Source organism: Aphelocoma coerulescens, chromosome 2 (genome assembly GCF_041296385.1).
Source record: "Aphelocoma coerulescens isolate FSJ_1873_10779 chromosome 2, UR_Acoe_1.0, whole genome shotgun sequence".
NCBI lineage: Eukaryota > Metazoa > Chordata > Aves > Passeriformes > Corvidae > Aphelocoma > Aphelocoma coerulescens.
The window spans coordinates 163,223,741-163,243,053 of NC_091015.1; the positions used below are offsets into that span (position 1 = coordinate 163,223,741).

Consider the following 19,313-nt stretch of genomic DNA (forward strand, 5'->3'; position numbering starts at 1 on the left):
ACCCACTTCTTACCTACAGCTCAGTGCACAGAAATGACACAGTGACAGCTGACAGCTGCCACCAGCCTGGCCCAGAGGAGGACTTACAGCTTCCACGGCCTGCTCCCTGCAGTATCTTCCTGTAGTCTCAATTATGTCTCAGTAATTCCTGTGTCACTTAAAGGAAAGCAAATGCAATGGGGGTTCAGCTGTGCCCAGCCACAGTGGGAAACAGAAGGCAAAGTGAGGAGCCACCTCTTTTTTACTGCTTTTGCCTCTTTCCAGCCATGATATCTGACTACCACTGTGGTTCTCTCACCCCATCTCCAAGAATACTTCATGATCCTAACTGACTAGCCTAAATATATATGAAGTAGCTCCCTGGTACTATACACCATACACTCCATGGGAAGCAATGGCAAAGCCTGGTTTTGGGAGAATGCTGTCTCTCCACAACTGTCAGCACCCTGCTGGTCCTGCCATCTCTGTAACACTACCCATGACACTCGCTTAAGGCTGATCACCTCTTTCTGACACTTTACTTTGAACACCTGTAAATTAAAGGTAACTATTCTTACCTCCCCTTCTCCTCCCTCACAGTGCTATGTGCAGAGCTGTGCTGTGGCAGGTGTCACCACAGTCGTCTTGCACATGGAGAAATCCCAGCAAATGGAACAGCTGACACACTTCAAGCCTTTTACTTCTTACTGTCTTGCAGCTCATTTACAAGAGCAATGTACTCAAAGCAAAAGAAACAATTCCTTCTGTGACTGTAGCACTACAAAGACCACATAAGATGTCATTGTTCTGCATGTTTCCTTAGTGTACATATATATATAAACATAAATGTATGTGAGCAAAGGGGAAAAGCAAGCCAAAGAAATCTTGTCTCTTTTTCCAGTACTACCTCATATCCTTATTTCCTTCCTCAGCCTCTGAAGAACCTGGCATATATGTTTTCTTTCTAATGGCACTCCTACAGCCTACCTCTGGCATCCATAAAACCTCCTGATCCATAACAAACTTATCTGCAGATCATGTTATGTCATTTATTTCCCACTAGGTGCTGTAAGTGGGAACTAAATCTTCATTTTAAACTCAGTTTAAGAGGCTGGAATAGCACACAGCTCTGTCCCAGCCACGGCTAGCTTGAATGCTGATCTTACCAGCACAACTTTGGACTTCACAGCTGATGAGGATGCCCAGAACCAGACTCAATCTGAGATCTTTACTGAAAGCATTTAAATAACACAGAAAACACTAAGGGCTGTATGTCTGTCAGATACAAGAGGGGGTAAGCCAGAGGCCATATTAATTAGAGATGTTACTTACAGGAATCCTGGGGTGTGGGGTGAAGAAGGCTGTCTGGAACAGAAATCACAGTGTTAAAAACAGGATAGCCTATTTTCCTTACATTGCAATAGTTTACATAATCTCCTGTCATTACAGATTGCACATTCCATACATCCATAAGTAGGTTTATAAAAGAGCAACCCATTGTAACATCTGTGTGTTTGGAAAGAAGCCCACAAATATCTTACATCTCCCAGAATATTTGAAATATGAACGTAATCTCAAGACAATCCTGTGTGTCCTACCATGATGCAAAAACAATCAATCTTTAAACTTTATAGCAATTTTACTGCTAGCAATCTCTTGCTTACTTTTTGACTTGGAGACATCTTCTGTGTTATTAAATTTCCTGATGTCATGGTTGAGCTTGTACATGATATTTCCTGATACATTGTTGAGTTCTGCTTTGTACCATGTACATGACATCTCAACATGGTTTTCTTAGGGAATACATAATAACTCTGAAGGACAAAGTTTTGTAGAAAGACACAGTATATTTTCTCAAAGCTGATAAAATTTTGAAGAAAAAAATAGTCCTTGATGACATGAAATATGTCAAAAGCATTCCCTACTTTTAACAGCTGAAATAGTGCCCCAGTTCCAGCCTATATCAGTGGGAGAGAACATGGCCAAGAAATTATGTTATTCAATACCACCTTATGCCACTGCCAAGGGTGGAAGAAAGGGGTTATCTCTCTTGCTTTGGAGAAGGGAAGGACATCCCTTTCCATTGTAGTGAGCGCAGCAGATGGAGCAGTGGGATAATGCTGGTCCTGATTGGAGGGAGCGTTTTGGGTGCCATGGCTGCAGTCAGGTCAAGCTCCAGACTCTCTCTTTTGTCCACTTTTGTTATTAATATTGTTGCTGTTACTGTTCAATTTCTTATCTTATTGTTGTTTCCATAAATTGTTCTTATCTCAACCTGCAGTCTTTTCCTTTTGTGGCCCAAGTTCTCCCCTCTGGCCACACATAAGTGGAAGAGGAGGGAAGTGAGGGACCAGAGGGTGGTTTTGGACTCTTGGGGGGTCAGGGGTGCTAAACTGGGGAATAAAATTCCTAAACCACAACACAGAGAAATTATTTCTTCCTACAAACACAGGAAGCTTGAGCAGTCAGGCACATCTTCTCCATGTCCAGCCATGTTGTACTGTGTTTGTGAGCTGCCTTCTCTGCCTTTACTAACACAGATCATCCTTGGTGTTGTGACTGGGTCATTCTTGTCTGATACATGTGGAGTCTGTCTACACAAAGCACCATGAAGGACCCTGTGGCATAGATTTAGGCCCAGTGAAAGGCATGGAATAAATTTCACCACCTTGTCCATTGCTGCATGGACGTCTTTAGGCACTTGATTTTCAACAACAGACCTTGATTCAAATTTTCTCCATAATCTGAATTATGAATGTGGTAGCTTGTATCCAGCTGTGGTGAGCAGAGCTGATGAGAGGATATCTGCCATGTCTTGGAGGATCTGTGACTGGCATCAGTCCTCCAGTTGCAATGATGGTGCTTATTCCAAGCTGCTTACTCAAGTTTTCTTGGAGGGAACTCAGAAGTTTGTGTATTTACACTCAGTGGGTGCTGATTTTATCACCAGTGAACTTCATTGTAATTATACTCAGGGTCCCCAAAGTAACACTGAATCTTCTTTTTGAAAACAATAAATATATGTATTCTTGGTCTGTTTTTGCAAAGAGGCAGAGGAAGGAACAACCTCACCAAAAAAAACAAAAAAAAACCAAACAAACAAACAAAAAGGAAACAAAAAAAAAAAACCACCCAAATACACCTTGATGTTGCTTCTCTGAAACAAAAGGAAATAATCTCAGAGTAAATAGGTCCTAAAGTTTCTGCAGAGAAGTAAGAAACCTTAAACTTGAAAATATTTGTTTCTGAAGAACTTATGTGGAGAAAGTGCAGTGATGCCTTGAATATTGTTACAGCACCAAACACAGTCCTACTTACTGTTCCAGGTAAGCCTGGTGGTCCAGGGGAACCTGTGTCACCCTGGAGAGAGGAAAAAAATGTAAATAATTACATAAAAAAATTACCAAATAAAACTCAACATTATAATTTAGAAGATGCAGCATTACCAGATGAGATGTAAGCCAACCCCCCAGCTCAGTCACACTTCTGGACAGAATTTTTGCTGTCCTTGCTTTGCTGCATGCAGGATTCTCACTCTGTTTTCTTCATCCCCCTATGATTTTATCGCTGACCTGACTTCACAGGTCAATGAATTTCTAAAGTTGTCCCATTCAGTTTAGGATATAGAGTTTAATTTGCTCTTTAAATTATGGTTGATCAGAATTCTTGATTGAAAAAAATGTTTTAGCTGAACATCTTTCATTGATAAACCCCATGTTTTTCATCAAATATTTAAGCTTCTAAATACATTTCTCTCCATACTGTTGCTGGAGGATCCCCTGAGCACTGGCATTACCTTCCTGTTGGCTGTGCTCCACAAACATCTGTCCCCTGACACTCGAAAGCCAAGTACAGGAGGTTCAGGTGCCTCACTGATGTCAGTGGACCACCCATGAAAGAATTTCTACCACCACAGATGGTAAAAGTCACTGATGAACTGAGGACTGATGGAAGAACCCACATCCTGAATGCTACTGCCACTGTAATGAAGGCAGTTTTCCACTATACACCCACAAGCATCTGCAAGGTCAGCGCTTCTTCACCTTCATGTTCACAAGGGTTGAATGTAAATTTTGGTGGACATTACCTTTGTCTACTTCTCTCACTCTCACTAAAATTAATGGTGTTGTGATGGCAGAAGCCCAGACTGTTCCTTAATTATTGTTCTATCCCCCACAGATAGGCACAGAAAACTTATTACATTTTAATTCCAGGCTCATTTATATCAGACAGCTACAAACTAAAGAAAATTCTCCTTGAATTAATGCACTTATCCTTAATTTCATCAGATTTCATTGCTCAATACATGATTGTCTCCATCCCACACATAGTTATTTCTGCTGCTTCTCTGTAAAGTTCAGCTAAAAGTCTTCCAAATTTTCTAATCTTCCTCGGATAGCCTCCTCTATCACTTTTCTCTGCCCCTTTGTCGGTTTTCCTCTCTCATCTAAGGAAGATCATGGTCATTTCATGACTTACCTTTTCTCCTCTTTCACCTTTCATTGCTGGGAGACCATCTCTTCCTTTTTCTCCCTAAAAGCAGGGGAAGGAAGCAAGAAATATGCACATTTTGATTTGAATGCATCAGCCTCACTAAAATATTCTACACTTTCTGTTATCTTACCTGTCTTCTAAGATGTAGAGAAAGCAATTAAAAATGTAACATTTTGAAGATGGCTTCAAAAATCCACTATATTTTCAAAACCAAAGAATATCAATTGAGTTCCCAGAAAGGAATGAAACAATCCTAAAATAACTTGCTTATAGAAGATCTTAACTGCCTGATGGAATTATAAAAAACAGATTTTTTTCCCAGTTGGAAAAGAGAGACAGCAGAACAGCAGTTAAAACCCAAAGTGGATATTTATAACAATGTTTTGTTTACATAAGAGATTTCTGAATCATCCATTCCCTGGTGACTACTTCTTTATTTTTCCCAGGTAACGTGGACTTCTGAATGTGAGATGCTTAACAAAGATGATGTGATTCTCCTCAAAGTACAGACACAAAGTCTATTTATCCTGCATCCAGAATGGAATTACCTGACATTTCTATGATTTTATTTACAGAGCAAATCACAGAATCATAGAATGTTTTGGGTCAGAGGGGACCTTAAAGACCATTTAGTTCCAACCCCCTGCCATGGGCAGGGACAATTTCCTCTAGACCAGGGTTGTTCAGAGCTCCATCCAGCCTTGCCTCAAACACTTCCAATAGAATATATTCTCCATCCTATGCTCTACAAGACATATAATGGAGCAAACTGCATGGAAAAAACCTCAGGTGATTTTATATCCTTCTTGATCACATTCAAGCATGTCATCAGTTATCAGGATTACAGACCACATTTACATGGCTAAATTTACTGTCAGGCCCCTGATCCAAACATTTCCTGGTATGAAGATGTCTCCAGAGTTCTGCAGCTACCCAGAGGAATCAGTAGACACCAGGACTTGGATGGGAGTTAAGCCATCAGAAAATAATTCAGCCATCTGAAGCCTTTTCCATGGCTCAGTGACAGGGGGGATATTACAGCTGGTGGTGGGGTCAGCGGCTCTGACCCAGGAAGAGGTGACCAGTCCGGAGAGATGGTCCCAAAGGGAATCACCTTCCCAAGGCCCGGTGTCTTCCCTCAGCTGCTGGCAGAGGGGCCCTTGCAGAGGCTGTCAGCTCTTTAGTGATTATCAGCTCATGATTCCAGCTCAGCTCTGCAGGGCAGCCTCCAAGCAGACCTGCAGCTTGGCAGGGCAGCCAAGCAGACCAGAGAGAGAGGAGAGGCTCGTGTGGCTGGTTCCACACAAAGGTGGCTTTATTGTTGGTCCGTACTCCAGTGAAGGGGAGAGCCAGGGATGAGAGCTCTCTCTGTCCCACAGGGGCAGAGAGCTTGCTTTTATAGGGATACAGGGCATGGGTGAAGGCCAGTGGGTTACAAGGGATCTGTATAGGGTCTCCTAAAGGATTGTGGGTCTGTCTTTCCTCGCTGTGACCAAAGAAGTGGTTGCCTTTCCAGGGAGTCCTGCTGGGCGACTGAGAAATCTCTTATCTCAGCAGAGATCCCTCCAGAGCAGGGGCTGGGCATACCCCACAGGGGGATTTGTTTTTTTCTTGTTGTTATCAAGAATTTTTTCAAGTCCTTAAATCAGGCAAATAATTCTAAAAGTGAGTCCTAAAAGTGCAGTTTACCTCCTCTACTGCCTCACAAGCAGCACGGCATCAGTCACAACCTTCTGCATTTAGGATAGACACCATTCATTAATACCTCTGTTGCAATTAGGAACAGTCACTAGGCAGGGAATACCTTTTTGAGTACTTGGTAACCTTGCTGGTTGCCAATCAGCTGCTCACCACAGCCATCACACCAAGGGAGAACATCACATAGGGACACTCAAGATAAGTCCTCCTGATGCTAAACAGCCACAAAAAAAGATGAATTTGTGGCTCAAAGTCACTTACCCGGTCTCCTTTTTCTCCTCTCAGTCCTGGTAAGCCCCTAGGGCCAGGAAAACCTGCTTCACCCTGAAAATAAGACAAAGAAGTGTGTGAAATCTGAATTCTATAAGACAGACCCTGCCTTAGTTTTCTTATGGGATTGATTGTAGATGTATTTTGGTGAGAGAGAATGAGATCAGTTTGATTATCAAATAATTTCTTAGGTTTTTTAAACCATTACTTAAACCAGAAGTTAAGACTTCTCCATTTTTTTCCTGTTAAGTGATGCCACAGAATTTAGGACATATTTTCTTCATGCTGCTCTGTAGCAGGACTAAGCAAGAAAATAAAAGCAGGTAAAGAAATAAAACATGACTTTTATTTTCATCTTTAATGATCTGGTGTAGTCTGGAAATGAAAAAAAACTGCAAAGTATTAATCTGAACAGTACAGATGTCACTTGAACAGATCTAGAGTTTTCTGAGTAAAATATTGCACATTTGGATTTATTTCTATTTGAACATTACCTTTGAGTTTCTGCTTTATAATACTTGTTATTGGAGTAACTATGATCTCTGTGTCATGTGGTTTCTCCTAAATTTATCAAGTACTCTCAAATTTAGCTCCCCGTTGACCCAGCTTGTCATCTGAAAATAACCATGTGGTTTCCTATTTATAATTCTTTTCTATCTGAATTCATAGTGCAGTATCACAAAGGGGATCAGTCATGGACAGGACCCAAATTCACTAAGTCTTGTACAAATACTGAACAAAGAAAAGGTAATGCCATCTTTAAAGAGATTATCTTAAGTATAGGGAGAACAAAAGATTATCATTGTAGAGGTAGAATGAGTCTGTAGACAAAACCAGGTGAAGAACAAGATGCTGTGGTAACTGAGGATGATTAAGAACATCAGGGTGATGTTGGGAGAATTTTAAAGAAAGTGGCATTTGGTGACAGATGGAGTGGTGCTTTCTCAGAGCCACTGGGGGATCCTGGCTATAAGGGAATCATAGAATGGTCTGGGTTGGAAGGGACCCTAAAGATCCTCTAGTTCCAGCCCCCTGCCTTGGGCAGGGACACCTTCTCCTAGACCAGGTTGCTCAACAACACATCCTGTCTGGCCTTGGACACTTCCAGGGATGGAAATGACAGTGATTTCAGAAATTCAGAGATCGGAGTGCCTAACACTGAAGAAGAAAAAGGAGAATTTGGAGGGAAAATAAAAACATGGTGTAAAGTTGGCCTCTGAAAAAGTCCTGAAGCAAAACATCAGTGAGTTTGTATGAGGTCAAGGACAGAAAGATAATACAAAACAGCCAATGTGGATTTGTTAAAAACTAATCATATCAAACCCATCCAGTTCCTTCCCTTGACACGAAAACTAAGCAGACAAGAAGGAAGCATTTGTGTGATGTATCTTGACCTTAGTAAATTATCTGACACAGGCCAACATGACATTCTCATCAGTAATCACAGAAACATAGTACAGAAGGGTGTCTGGAGGGTGGTGTACAACTGATTGAAGAAATAGCATTCACACACCTTGCTATTAGCAACTTACTGTCACAATTCAGAGGATATATGAAATGAAGCCCTCTCAGGGACAGCACTATTCAACTTACAACAGGAAACAACATTTATGAAACATGTGGAGACCATCACATTGTGGAGAGAGGGGCAAGTGATTTGGAAGGTCGTGTTAAAATTCAAAACAGCCCTCTGTGGGGAGATGATTCAGACCAAGGGACAGTGCTCTGGTCAGGGCCTGGCCTTTCACTGCACTTGGACCGAGCCTGCCTGGAAACTTCAAGCCTGGTAGTTTGTTTGCCCAGCTACGGTGAAATGACACCAAGGAAGGGTACAGAAACCACTCCTCCCTTAGAGCCTGATGCAAACAGTCCTGAGGAATCATTTGCCCATGCCATGGTGATTTCCCCTTACCTGGGATGCCAGGTAAGGATACTTTCCTGGGAATTGAGTGACACCTATCAGGTAGATTATAAAGACTTTTGGAATAGCAGCAGTACAGTCCAGACTCGCAGGATGGTGTAATTGTTATTAATTTAATAAGTGCTTTATCCCAATAAACCTCAATTTGTGCCTCAGACTTGGAGTCTTATTCTATCAATCATAGAATCATTAAGGTTGGAAAAGACCTCTAAGATCAACCATAAGTCTCATCAATATAATTCTTGCACCTTCAATCACAGATGCAAATGACATGCACAGATTTTATCATTGGCAAATGGCTTTGTGGTTGCATGGGGTCACTTTATACTGCTTTGACAGGTAGGTCTCGCAGTTAAGACTATTTTTCCTGCTCACCTGCTCACCGGGTTGGCCACGGCTCCCAGGTTCACCCTGGAAAAACAAAAGCAAATCTATAACATTGTAAGGACCTGAGCCTTTGGTAAGAACATTTTCTCATTAGCAAATGTGGTCCCTACTGCTCCATATTGTTCTACTTTGTCCCATAAGGCTCTGAATTTGCCTTTTTTGATGGCTTGGGAATGCAGACTGCATGGAGCCAATGCAAGGTCCAGGTTAGATCTCCCTGCACACTTAGGCTTGAGAGAAGAACATCAAACAAGGGTTGGTATTTTGGAACACCATGAAAGTCAGTGAGCCCCATGTGCTCATCCCCTTATGTCTCCAACTTCAGAGGAATCTTACTCTCCTGACTTCAGTATAAGACCTTCCAAAATCATACCTTGGTTGACTCAGTGGATACAGGAGACTATGAAATAAAATCCCTTACCTTAGGGCCAGCTTTTCCAGGAAAGCCTTCCTCACCCTTTTCCCCTCGTTCTCCCTGCAGGGAACACAACAAGTCAATACACAAACTCCTCTGGTGTTTGTGCAGCACGTTTGCAGCCAATGGTGAGGAATATTTTAACTCAGCTCCTCAGGATCAGCTTGAGGGTGTAAATGGAGTCATATGAGAATATGCTTCCTGGACTGTTTTTCCATTCAAGTGTCATTTGCAATCACATCTGCAGCACTCTACTGGAGAATTTCTGGAATAACACAATCACTGCTACATTAAAGATGCCCATAGTGAATTACCTGAAAAACAACACCTCAATTCAGTTTATTCAAACTCTATGTGGTTAGAAAGTCAGAAAGTGTTTTAAAAAAACCATAAAATTTTGGGGCTGGGGCCTTGGTCACTGGGTCCATTATATAAATACTTTAAAACTGATGTTCCAAGGTGGGTGGTGTTAGTATGGACAGCAGAGGCTACAGTGGTTGAAATATGGTTACATAGCTGGGAAGTACAGTAAGTACTGCACAGAAGTGTGGATAAAACCCAAAGTTTATTTAACATCAGAAATATGTCATGGGCTCCAAATTCCTCTCTTTTATTCATCAATTAATGGGAGCTAGGGACTCTGCTAGACGTGGGCTCAAGTATCAGAAGCAAGAAAACCTCTGCCAATGCAATCCAAGGCAACAGATGGTTAAGAGCAGTTTTATTTAATAAGCACCATCATCCCCAAAACCTAGTTTGGCCTTTGTAGTCAAAACATGGTACATTTTTTTGACCCTTATTTGCAGGGGGATGACAAGTCAAGTGTCTCCGATCTCTAAATTTCCTATCTCCCTTCTCCCAATGCAGAGACAACAGAGGAGACAACTCTGCTTTCCAATCTGCCATTGGGAGAAGCTTTCAAATGGGATATAAGAAGTAGAAAATAATAAAGAACCAACTTTCTGCCACACAGACCTAGGGAAGGCTCAGGGGGATGGCATCTCTTCTTTCCAGCCCTTCAGGGAGGAAAGAAAGGAACACCTTTGTAGTCTGCTACACTTCTTTGTTCTTCGTTGTGCCTTGGATACATGCCTTGACTTGCCAGAGTCACTGGACTTCCTGAATGATTTTTTGCAATGCCCAGCTGTGCTTTTCCTGCTTCCCTTGCTTGCTCACCCCAATGATCTGCCCAGCTAAGCAGCTTAGTCCCAGTGTCTGTGGTGTCACTTGCCTTTAGACCTGGAAGCCCAGGAAGCCCATTGAGTCCATCTTTGCCAGGCAGCCCCTAAACAAGAGGAAATCATAAACTGTAAGTGCCAGTTCTTTAAATTGTTACCATCAAATTCAACAAAAGTGTGCTCATTTCAACCCTCTAGCCACCCACCTAATTTTAAGAAAAGAGGAACCCCCTCATGAATTTTTTTAAATTTTTTTCTACTGTGTCTTAAAATACACAAAAATTCTCACACTGTACATGTTTGCTCTGCCTTTTTTTCCAGTATCCCAGTTTTAGTGAATGACCACTGGATGTCAGCATTGTTACAGAGAAACTCCAGTGTAGAGCTTTTCTACACTGTGGATCTTTAAATATTTTTTTATCTATCTTACTTGCATTTTAACTTATTCTCTGTAAGTCCCTATTATCTGTAGATATAAAGATTTTCTTTTACATCCATTTCTCCTTTTAAATATTGGTAATTTCTTATACAGTACATAGACTCCTAAAATTAAATTACATAACACATAGTGACATAGTGGTTCAGCAAGATAAGAATTAAAATTACTTCCTGTAATGCATTTTAAATGGTGAGAAAAAGTTTTCTTCCCTTTTCCAAGTGTCAGTCAATCCCCAAAACCTGCAGGCTGTAGGTGGCATTTCTGTACTAAGTATTTAATAATTCAACTTTTATGACTTAAGACCCAACAGAAATCGCTATGCTCTGCTAAATCTGAGATTTTAATCATGAGTTATTTGGCCTGATTCAGGAAATTCCAGGTTTGGAAAAACAATATTGTGTAAAATGCAAAAGGAATTTTGAAAGGTATCATATAAAAAAAATATCATGATCCAATTCCATAAGAATAGTGGGACTGCAGCTGGTAAAATTCTTATTTACAAAAGGTATCAGAGATTACTTTCTGGAATAAAAGTGACAGTATTGGAGCCCATGTTAAAACCTGGTGTGCAGTCAAGACGTGGGAAACAAAGCAGACGTGAGAATTAAACTATCTGAAATAATGGAGAGCTCGGAGATGAGGGAAGCAGCTCCTCAACACTTACAGCTGGTCCAGGTGGTCCGGTTTTACCAGAAACTCCAATCTCTCCTGGAAGTCCCTGAGAAATGAAACCAGAAGAAAAAATAAATCAGTATTTCTGTTCTTTGCAGGAATCGCACTGGGGATTGCTGCTTTCAATTGAAGTGCAGTTTTCCCTTCAACTGCAGTCAGGTCACTGCCATGGGGAGCCCTGGAGACAGTGACTTATTCCCAGGAAGTACCGACATGGTTCCAAGGCTCAGCAGGGAGAAGCAATGCTCTAGGACCAGCTGTGGCTTTGCAGTGAGAAAATATAAGAGAAAACACACATTGCCAGAGGCCCTAACTCTGTTCCCTCTGAAAGCCATGACCTAAAATTTTCCCCACCTGTTTTTTTTTTCTCGATATAAAACAAAAAACCCCAGAGCTTTCTTACCGGTGGTCCAGGTGGTCCCAGGGGTCCAGCAATGCCAGGGGGCCCTGGAGGTCCCTGCAAGGGAGGAAGCAAAGCCAGTTTATTAAATTCTCTGGTAGTGGCTGAAAGCCTCAGGTCCTTCCCTGTGTAATAGGAGCCCTGTAGGAAATGGACAAAAGCATTCAGCTTTATTTTCTTAACTTCTACCCGAAAAGTGCAAGATGCCAAGACAAGGGGCCATGAACACAGGCAGAACAGGATCTTCTGCTTAAGCCACTGCTGCCATTGCTATGAGGGGAGCTCCATCCTGCACTCCAGTACAAGAGAAGGAGCAGTTGAAGGCCATCAGTGGTAACCTACAACACAAAGATTGTCCAGTAGGATTCCTTGGAGCATCCAGTCGAAGTTAACTTTGATTCCTGTTGTTTCAAAGTGAATAATTTACCTCTGCAAAAAGACTGCTGAAAGCAACTAATAATGGAACAGGCTTGTGCTTTGAGCTTGCTTTTTTTGGGAGGGTGGAGGTAAAAATATGAATCCAAGAGTATCGAGAAACGCTGCAGTGACTTTTAAAACAAAATGTGCCATCCTTTTGTTGCTCAACATCAACCTGGTAGGTAGTAAAAGATCCTCATTAATTCATAGTTTGATGAACACATTCAGTTGGAAATATCTTAACATTCTTACTCATCTCTCTGCAACAGCTGTTTCTCTTAGGGAAAATATTCTCTTAATAGTCACCTGATTTACAGAGGGATTTATTTTTATGCATCGAGCAAATTGTTAAATTTGGCTTCCTATGAGAAATTTGTTTCCAGCCTTGACAAATCTTAGTATGTTGCTTGAGATACAAAGCATGTTTGTTACTGCCAGCTTCCCCTGTAGACAAGACAGGATTTCTCCTAAGCTCAGAATGAAACATGTGTTCATGTATTTTTTGGATCAGGACCTGAGCAAACAGCATGAGAAATGGATATATGACTGAGCTGAAATTTTACCCTGGCTGCCTCTTTCTGTCTTTCTAACATGACAATCTCATTAATTCTCAGTTTTCAGCATAAGAGGAGTTCTGGTGCAATTGGACTTAAAAAAACCCAAAAAAAACCAAAAAAACAAAAAATCAAAAAAACCTCCCCACCCCACCCAAACCCTCTGTAAAGATTTGAAACTGAGCAACTGATACAAGACAGAAAACAGCCAGACAGCATTTTCCCTGCCACCATTCAATATTAAGGTATTATGAGTCATGGATCAATATTAGCATTTATGTTTAACTGAAAATGTAGGTGATGAGAAGAAAATGGTGTAAAAAAGTGAGGAAAAAGAGGTGTTTGGGGCATGGTTTGGCAAAAAATGCAGGTAAGTGATCTTATAGAATACTCACAAAATTCAGCCAGGAGCAGCTGAGAGTCTCTGACCAATAGATGGGGCAAAGAGACCAGAAAAGGATCCTGTAGCTGCACTAGTCTCATTGCAACTCAGAACAGACATGGAGTTATCCTGTCAACAGCACTCTCACTTTTGTAGAGTGCCTCAAATGTGAGCACGGCTAAAACATCCCCAGACAGATGTGCTTTAGGATGCACTGATGCTGATGATTTAATTCCTGGGGAATCCTGTGGTTGGGTCCTGCAGTTAAAGATTTTACCCCCATCAGGAGACGTATGGTCAAGACCATCCTTCACTTAAAAAGGCTTCACTATTCAAGAAAAAGAGTCAATAGTCCAAATAAGCCCAGCATAGGAGCAAATACCCCCCACAGACAGAATTGTGTGCAGACACAGCTGGATGGAGCAGCCCCAGACACCAAGGACATGGAAATTCTGCTTGTCCCTACTCCACCTCTACAAGGCACTGCTGAGAGGCCCTGGAGAAGGTATGGGCTCCAAGAAGGGGCTTCCATGAAGAGTGGGAGGAGACCTAGGAATGAAGGCAAAACTTTATTAAAACAAAAAACTGATTCATATTGGACTATGTCTAAATTTACTCTGCAGGCTTTCCTTGACAATTCCAGTGGTTCCTTCCTAATAATTTAATTTTGTTCTCTCTCTGTCAGTAAGTGAACTGTCTCCCACCATGAAACACACACATCCCTCATGGCCCTAGAACAGGAAACTTCTACCAGGAGGTGAAAAAGCCCAGTCAGGACCCAGCCTCAGCCCATGCAATCCCAGGTATGATGTGAGTTACCCCACACAGTGACAGAGTGGCAGGGGTCAGTCTGATCTGAAACCAGTCTTACTCCAGCATCTGACAGCAACCAGTGTAAACCATAAAATAGGAAGCATTAAGTCCTCCCCATCCCAACTCTTTTTCCCAGTTACTCTTGGTTTTCTCACTATCCCAGAGAATTTCTAATTATTCTCACAGACTTTCCATATTCAAGGCCAACCTTAATGCAACTGTAAGTCCTGAAATGGAATACCACTGATCCTTTTCCTAAATTGCCACTAATAATTCCCTTTCATCATTCTCCAAGAGATAATTGCCCAGGATATCATGCCCAAACTGGTTTACAGGTATACTCACCATGTGTTGCATCAACAAATGCTACACATACTAACGGAAAGCTGTTCTGATAAAATCTTCTCTGAGATGGACACAGAAAGGATAGTTTTATGGGATAGCCAGCAGTATCCCTTGGTGATGCACAGGGTGCTGGCAGCCTGCTCCAGCTGACTGCACACACCAGTACATCGACTGTCCTACTGGGTTTCCTGCTTTCTGCAGCCTGGGCTACAGCAAGTGATGAGACAAAGTGAAATAAAATGGCAGAAATACATCATAAATATCCTTTATAGAGCCCTCCCTTTTGCTACTGTGCAGAAAAGTTCTGTTTCACTTGTATTTCAATATCTTATTGTAGCCCTTCTCCTGACTTCTGAGTGTAATTCAGAGCAAGTAATATTCTTTTCAAATATTATAATTCACCAAAATGACAGAATCTATCAAAGTTTTAAAAAACCCAACACTATAAAACTACAGCAGCAGGACTGTGTGTAATGTTTACCCCAAGGAATCTCAAACCATCTGTTTTCTTTGCTTCCATTTTTAAGTGAATCCAGATTAAAGCACCTGATTTATACAACTACATTTTTCAAAGATTATTTGATGAATTATGCACATGAGAGTCCTTATCCCAAATCCAGACCACAGTGGTGTCCTGTTGAAACCCTGAACCAGAAGAAAATAATCACAGGATGTATTTTTTTTTCTGGCTGGCAAACACTCTGATGTATCCTTTGTACATGTTGAAGCAAAAACTGATATAAACTTGAAAATTTGATTTTAAAACAGATCTACACAAACTCACTTTGGAAAACAAATGCAAAACAAGGATTTTTTAAATAAAATATTTGGACCAGAATATTTTAAAACTGTTGTTTTGAAACAAAAATATTTCAAATGCTCATTAAAATCTAAAATCAAAATACTTTGTAGAGGTATGTGTCTTATGTGATGGGACATCTTTAAAATCATTGTGGGGGGTGGATTTTTTCAGGCTTGTGTTTCATCCAGCTCCATTCCTTAGACAACGTAATGCAGTGACAGTGTTCAGGAAAGAAATGTGACACTGTTCATACTGGAGAAACAGCTGTGTCTGCCCTCAAGAATGCACTAAAGGATGTTCTCCTGTTCCGGTGTGTACCTTGCTTGAAGATGGGCTGGGAAAGGCACAAATATTAAGATTTAGGTTGTGCACTCCCTAAGGAGGCTCTGAAAAGGAACAGAAGCCTTTGTCTGTGACTCCATCAGTAGACTTCTTGGCCTAAATCTATTTTCCATGAAAGAAGGGATGAATAAGTCTTGGAGAGAGGTGAACAAATGGCATTCCACAGTGAAAACTGGAGTCTGATGGCTTTCCCAGATATCTGAAGGCAAAGCCTGCACAGACGTATTTTCTGTGTATTATTCCATGCCAATGTCTGGATTCTGTTACACTATGGCAAAGGTTTAGATAAGCCCTTAACCCAGATTAAAACAGATTCTGGTCTGGGCTGTTAATGCAGTGTGCCAGATTTATGAACAAGAAGAAGGGACACGCAGGAGCATTCTGTCTGCTGACAAAATGAGAGCAAAATGAGTAAATGAGGAGCTGACAGCCCTTTCCCTTCCACTCTCTCTTCTTGTCTCCACTTCAAAGACTTTCCCCACAATTTCACTCTCAGAAAGACCCCACAGACCCCTCCTGTTGGCTTTGTGCTGTCTCCCCTTTATTTGATCTCCTTTCCCATCAGAAATGAAGTGTTGCAGCCAGTTTTGTGGAGCAGCCCACGTGTTGCACTATGTCCTTTGCTACTCCATTGCTCCACTTCTCCTCCACTGCCTCCGAGTGGATTCCAGGATCAGCTCCTCAAATCTGCTTTTCATTTCTCATCCCAGCCACTACTACTGTGAATTGGAATTATACAATCAGAGAATCATTATGGTTGGAAAAGACCTCTAAGATCCTCGATTCCAACCATCAACCCAGGACTGCCACTGCAACCACCAAACCACATCTCTAAGTGCCACTTCTTTTAAATAGTTCGAGAGACAGTGATTCTACCACTTCCCTGGGCAGCCTGATCCAATGCTTGACCACCCTTTCAGTGAAGAAATTTTCCTTATATCCAATCTAAAACAGAACATATTACTGACTTATTTTCTGTAAGGCTGCATTAGAGCACTGTGTTTCTTTCTCTGCTTAAATCCTGCCTTACAAATCAATATTAAGGTAAGAGGACTTATAAAAAAAGCTGTTGCTGATCACACTAAAAACCAAAAGCCTGAAGAGCCAACAGATCTGAACATTTGTCTACAATACATGTCCTACAGTCAGCATCAGTGGCAGTGCCATAATTCTTATATGGATCCAGTCTCCAGTCATTTCATTAGGTAGCATTGAAACTGGAGTACCAGCATTAAATTTAAAATAAAAGTTCTGTCAACAAAATATTCTCTTAACTGTCTTTGTAACTCTTTAAAAGTACTGAACAAAGTTGACTTTGTACATAGCAGTCTCTCTAGGAAGGTTTCCTGCTGTCAGTGAAAGGCAGTGTTTACTTAATTTAATCACTTGGTGTAAGCTATGGACATGATCTTTTGTCTACAGAGGAAGATTTATTTCCTTATGTGTTCGCTTGGAGTTGGTTTACTGAGTCAGTGCAGCAAATGAGAAAAAACAGCTAAAAAAAACCTCCTTTAATGTCTTCTGTTTCAGCACTATTAGTAATCTTCACAGGTGAAGACTGGTTTAATTTAGTTTCTTTAAAGGTATAGATCTTATTAAAGATAGTTCTGAGCAATATCTTCCAATTCCAAACAGCACTGGCAAAGTTTGAATTCTATCTGAGCTTTGAAGCTGGGGCCCACATCCTTTTCTTACATTTTGCAGTTTTAACTTGCATTATAAAAAGGACATTAAGGACACTGTATGTTTCAGAGGAGATAATTTATTTCCTGAATTACTTAAAAAAACCTGAGCTTGAGCTCACACCCTACAGACAAGTCTATACTAATTAAATCACTGCCAGCCAAGACCATAATAGGTACAGCTTGTACTGGTCTTCCTCTCAGGTCTTACTTACACCACCAGGTTATCTAGCATAAGGCAAGCCTCAATAACAGCCCAGAGGTATTGCAAGGCTGAGGTATTGCATTTTTGTTTAAATCTCAAAGACGTTTGATGTGTTTTGCTGTCTTACAGGTGGCCAGCAAGTACCCACTCAGCTTGGGGAGCCTTGACAGTGGCTCAGTGGCACATTTGTAGGTGCCTGTCTTAAGAGAGCTTCAGGTTCCACTGATGATATTAACTGGATCTCCATCAAGAGGAGCAGGCACCTGCATCCCCATTCTTCGCCCAAAAAAGTGCTTGCATTTGGAGCTAAACCCCAACCTTGGTAATTCAGTGATACAGCTCAGAGTGCCTGAGCCAACTATTTCAGCTGAAAGTTCGTTACAGAAATGCCCATTTTTCAGTCTGCATTTGAACATCCTACTGCAAAAAAAGTTGGGCCCATGATTAAGGTTCCTGGACACTAAAAGAGTACAAATAAATAATAACAATATAAACACATTATAAGTTCAGGTGTCTGTGTCCTTGCTGCCAGAAAATTGTTCAAGTCTAAAAGGGAAAAAATAGCCAGAGTTTCTATTCCATGGCTTACTGATGTTGCAAGATGAACCATTTCTAAAGGTCATTGGAATATAAATGCTCTTTTTGGGGGTGCTGACCAGACAACATGGAGCAAATAAGCACATGGATAGGTTCACCACCACAGCTGATTTGGAAGGAAAAATAAATATTTAAAAATATTTTTATATTCTAATTTGGTTTGAGTCGGTTTGTGCAAAGAGAGACAAAGGTAAGGCTACTCTATTGTCAAAAAACATCCTCAGACTAGCAGGGAAGTTGCCTCTGAGATTCTGCTTCAGGGTCTGACACTTAAATTACCTCTCAAATGGTCCTTGAGAGTTGGACTGACTCATCTCAACTGCAGTTCATCACGGGATCATAGAATGACAATATCCCCAGCTGGAAGGGACCCCGAAGAGTAGCCCTTAAGTCAGTTCCCTTGCACAGCTACCTGATCTTCTGTGGCTTCTCAGCTGGACTGAGCATGACAGCAACAATTTTTCTTGACAAAGCCCAATAATAACTTCAGATCTTTCATGTGTCCTTCAGCAACAATGAGCCTTCTAAAGCTCCTATATCAACCCTGTCCTTTTGTCCATACAGGTATCAATGTGGGGAATCAGGTCAGGAAACAAAATCAGACATAAAGTTAAAATTGCAGAGGAAAGGGAGATTATTTTCATGTCCTAATCTAGTTTATGTGCAGCCAACTCAAATCAGTAGGCCCTCAACACCATGGGGACAGCACAGAATAGCTGACATAGGTTTCCACACATAACTTGAATGAATATCCATGTAACTACAGTATAAGGAAACCACTTTTCTTCCTGTGCATTTTTGGGGTATAGTCTAATTAAGAAAAAAAAAAAAATTGCTGATAAAATCTAACGTCACCAAAAGTGCTTTTAAGCATAAAAGTAGTTTTGTCACAAAGTGAATGTAAGCATTTTCTTTAAAGAGAAATGTGGAAATCTGCAGTAATATGTCCAGAACAGAGTGCCACTGCAGGAATAGGAACAATATTTTACCTTTCATGCAGTTAGCTTGGAGGAAGAGTCAATTTTAGCATCCCTTGATGGGGCTAGAATTTTGTGCGGTTTTAATTAATATAAAATTTGCTAACATTATTTAGCTTGTGCAAAAAGGAAAATTACTTAATCCTATGTCAGCAATTTTATCAGATGCATTTATAAAATTGCTAACACATGCATATATATATGTTTAATTTGCAGGGAACCCGAGCTGAGAAAGTGTGACATTGTTTGGATGGATACTGTCAGGTATCTTAAAAATAATACATGGATAAAAATCTTCCTCCAAAATGAAGGGGAAAAAACAAACAAACAAACAAAAAAAAGAA

At 40.9% G+C, this 19,313-nt stretch overlaps 1 protein-coding gene across 1 annotated transcript in view; it reads right to left on the reverse strand.

Annotated features, from left to right (window-relative positions):
• COL22A1 (collagen type XXII alpha 1 chain) overlaps window positions 1-19,313 on the reverse strand; it is a 200,630-nt gene that overhangs the window by 61,651 nt on the left and 119,666 nt on the right. Inside the window, exons 24-32 of the mRNA XM_069005532.1 lie at window positions 11,857-11,910; window positions 11,446-11,499; window positions 10,396-10,449; window positions 9,171-9,224; window positions 8,738-8,773; window positions 6,433-6,495; window positions 4,459-4,512; window positions 3,298-3,339; window positions 1,312-1,344 (exon numbers count right to left, since the gene is read on the reverse strand). Coding sequence (XP_068861633.1) covers window positions 1,312-1,344; window positions 3,298-3,339; window positions 4,459-4,512; window positions 6,433-6,495; window positions 8,738-8,773; window positions 9,171-9,224; window positions 10,396-10,449; window positions 11,446-11,499; window positions 11,857-11,910 — 444 coding nt within the window. The remainder of the gene's footprint in view (window positions 1-1,311; window positions 1,345-3,297; window positions 3,340-4,458; window positions 4,513-6,432; window positions 6,496-8,737; window positions 8,774-9,170; window positions 9,225-10,395; window positions 10,450-11,445; window positions 11,500-11,856; window positions 11,911-19,313) is intronic.